General features: G+C 35.0%; 1 protein-coding gene across 1 annotated transcript; it reads right to left on the minus strand.

Moving 5' to 3' along the window:
* Nucleotides 1–1,039: 1,039 nt before the first annotated feature.
* Nucleotides 1,040–2,331, minus strand: LOC143219741 (uncharacterized). Its single transcript, XM_076445621.1, has one exon. The coding sequence runs from the start codon at nt 2,003–2,005 to the stop codon at nt 1,040–1,042; it is 966 nt and encodes a 321-aa protein (XP_076301736.1). The 5' UTR covers nt 2,006–2,331.
* Nucleotides 2,332–3,125: the final 794 nt, after the last annotated feature.

The raw sequence follows: 3,125 nt of genomic DNA on the forward strand, positions 1-3,125 counted from the left end.
TTAACAGCAAATTCGGTTAGTTCGTGTTTTCTTAATATGTTACTTAGGATTCTCTGGAATATGGCTGGGGATGTCTTTAGGCCAAATGGTAAGCATGTCCATTGGAAGTGGCCGTCTTGTGTTATGAATCCCGTTTTTCTACGATCTTCTATTCTTAGTGGTATCGACCAAAAGGCTGAGTTTATATCTAACGTTGTATAATACTTACAGTTCCTAGCTCGTATTATAATATCATCTATTAGTGGGAAAGGCTATGCTTGTGGGATGATGTTCTTGTTTAATTCGCGAAAGTCTATACACATCCGCGTTTTCCCTTCACCTTTCTTGTATGCTAACGTGACTGGAGCTGCAGACGGACTGTATGACTCTTCTATCAGATTTCCTTCTAATAATTTAGCTACTTGTTTCTCTATTTCCTTTTTATCCTCTATACTACATCTGTATGGCCTCTTACTGCAATATTTATCCACTAATAGATCAATCCTAGCCTCGTAGTCTTCTACTGTTCCAATGTCGTATTTGTCTTTTGCAAATATTGGTTTGTATTTGTCTATTAGTTTTTCTATTTTCCTCCTTTTATCTTTGTCCAGGTGTTCTATCTTCATTTCAAATTTATCTGTCTCCATGTGTTCGTTGAAATTTACCAAACATTGTGTGATTTCGTTTTCTTCTTTATTTACTTTAATTTGTGGTCCTCCTATTTCTATATTTTGTGAAATTTCCAGTCTTTCATCTAATCTTAGCTTAAATATTGGTATCATATCTAGCCCTATGATGAAGTCTTCAAAATCGTCTCTCTCCACTATATACACATCTATATTTCTTTCTATTTCAAAAATTTTTATCTTGATGGTTACTAAGTCATTTGTTTTATTGACACCATTGACCGTTTTTAGAAGTATTTTATTCATATCGACTTCTTTATTCTTTATTTTTATCCATTTTGCATTTATTAGGGACACTTGAGACCCCGGATCATAAATACCTTCTAGTTCCAATTTCTCTTCTAATAACATTTTGACTCTGACCAATGGTGTCGTTATTCGTTTTTTTCCATGTTTAAATCGACTTCTATTACAGAGTTATTACCTATCGTCTTCGGTCTATCTCTCTGTCCTTTTTCAAACCAGCATTTTTCTTCAGGGTGGTATCTGTTATTTTTTCCTAGTTTTTCACATATACTGCATGGCTTCTTTTCTTTTAGTTTTATATGGTATCCTAGCTTACCATCATTTGATTCAGGGTATTTCCTTTTTCCCATCTCACTTTCATGCTTTCGCAGTTCATTGATTAAATCTTTTGTGTTTTCTAATTTTTCCCTGTCAATTTTTTTCCTTATAGACTGTGGTAAACCTAAAGCGATCAAGTCTATCATTATATCCCCATCGATATTTTTATTTATTTCCAGCAGTAACTTTTCTTTTTTTATACTGTAATCTACTAGCCAGCCGTCTTTGTATTTATAGTTGTAGGCATACATTCTATTATCCCAGCCATTGTTTGTAAATGTTTCTATAAATATGTCTTTCCAACTTAACCAATCCTTTCCCTGTTGTCCTTTTATTGTGATAGAGTTATACCAATCTTGGCAAGCGCCATCCATAAATAGTCTTAGTAGTTCGATCTTAGTTTCATCTTTCCGTATTTTTATTCTAGCACATTCTTTTTCAAATATCTCCATCCATTGTTTGGCATTACTTTTCTTACTTTGAAATTTTTCTAATACGAACTTATCTACCACATGCTTCAGATTAACTTCTTCCTCTTTCTTTTCAGATTTGTCGATCAATTTCTCCAATATTCTTGTTAATTCAGTTTGTTCTTCTCTTTGTATTTCTTTTAAAAATTTTCCATTAAACTGCACGTTCTCCTCTTTGTCTATGTATATTTCTTGTATTTCTTTTGATAATGTAATCCATGTACTTATTTTTTCACCTCTTCCTCTAAACGATTTCTTTATTTTCTTAAATACCTCTGTATCCTTCAATTTGTCATGGTGTTCCATATATGCCACCTCCTGAGGTATGGCATATGTTTCTCCATTCACCGTCGTAAGTGAGGTTAAAGCTATTACCGTTGTTTTCGGTTCTGTGGGATGAGCCCTCGACTCAAAGTTGAACTTCAATTACATTTTCAGGCAAATATTGCCGTTTTATAAGATTGATTATAAATTTCCTTTCCTGAACGGGTTATGAAATTAACCAATAATTGTTTCACTGAAAAACAGAGTTAATTTATTTACACTATTTACATTATAGTTACAGTTTATACAGCGGTCTTACCTGAAAAACAGAGAAACGGCAATAAAAGTTAATTTTCACCTCCTCTCTGTTCAGTTTATTTATTCTTTGTAATTTAACTTGGTGGTACGTTAATTACGAAAAATTTTGATGGCACGTGTGCTCTACTTTCCTATCTCTCTCTCTCTCTTTCTTCCGTGTTCAGTCGCGACTCATGCTCCACCTGTTAATCGCACTTCAAAGCGTGCGCTGAGCATTCAACGCGCGCTCAAATTCAATTGAAGAGAATATTTTCTCTTTACATACATTTTGAAAATTTCATCAATATTGGATGACGTGGAAAACAGAGACACGCATTGAAAGATGTAAGAATTCTTCGATTTATTACAGTCCAAAAATTGATATTGAAATTTCAATATTATTGAAATTTCTGTCGATATTAATTTAATCAAAAATCCTAATATTCTACTTTTTCTTCATCAAATCTACTTTTTGAACTTTCATGTGACCAATCTTTCAGCTTTTTCAATAATTAGAGAAATAGGGTGTATATTGTGACGTTGCAAGCGTGCGACGTCACTTCGCCGTGGAAATCGGTCAAAGAACCGAATTACGTGTGGACCGGACCGACCTATTACGGTTACGAAAGCCACCCGCAGGACATAAGAGCACTCCGTGAGGAAAATCTATCGATTCCGTAACACCGTATTAATGCCATCTGTGGTGCGTACGGAGTACGACGTTACAGGCAAATATCGAAAACCGAGGAAGCGTACGAGTCCGAAAAGGTGCCGAAGGATCAACTACCGAATTAAAGGATGGCCGTTACGATCAAATCCGTCGCCGGAAGCAGCAAACGAGTCACCACACACGGGCGAACAAACT

Source organism: Lasioglossum baleicum, unplaced genomic scaffold (genome assembly GCF_051020765.1).
Source record: "Lasioglossum baleicum unplaced genomic scaffold, iyLasBale1 scaffold0065, whole genome shotgun sequence".
Taxonomy (NCBI): Eukaryota; Metazoa; Arthropoda; class Insecta; order Hymenoptera; family Halictidae; genus Lasioglossum; species Lasioglossum baleicum.

Coding starts and splice junctions, on each gene's coding strand:
- LOC143219741 (XM_076445621.1), bottom strand. CDS start 2,005: ATGGAACACCATGACAAATTGAAGGATACAGAGGTATTTAAGAAAATA.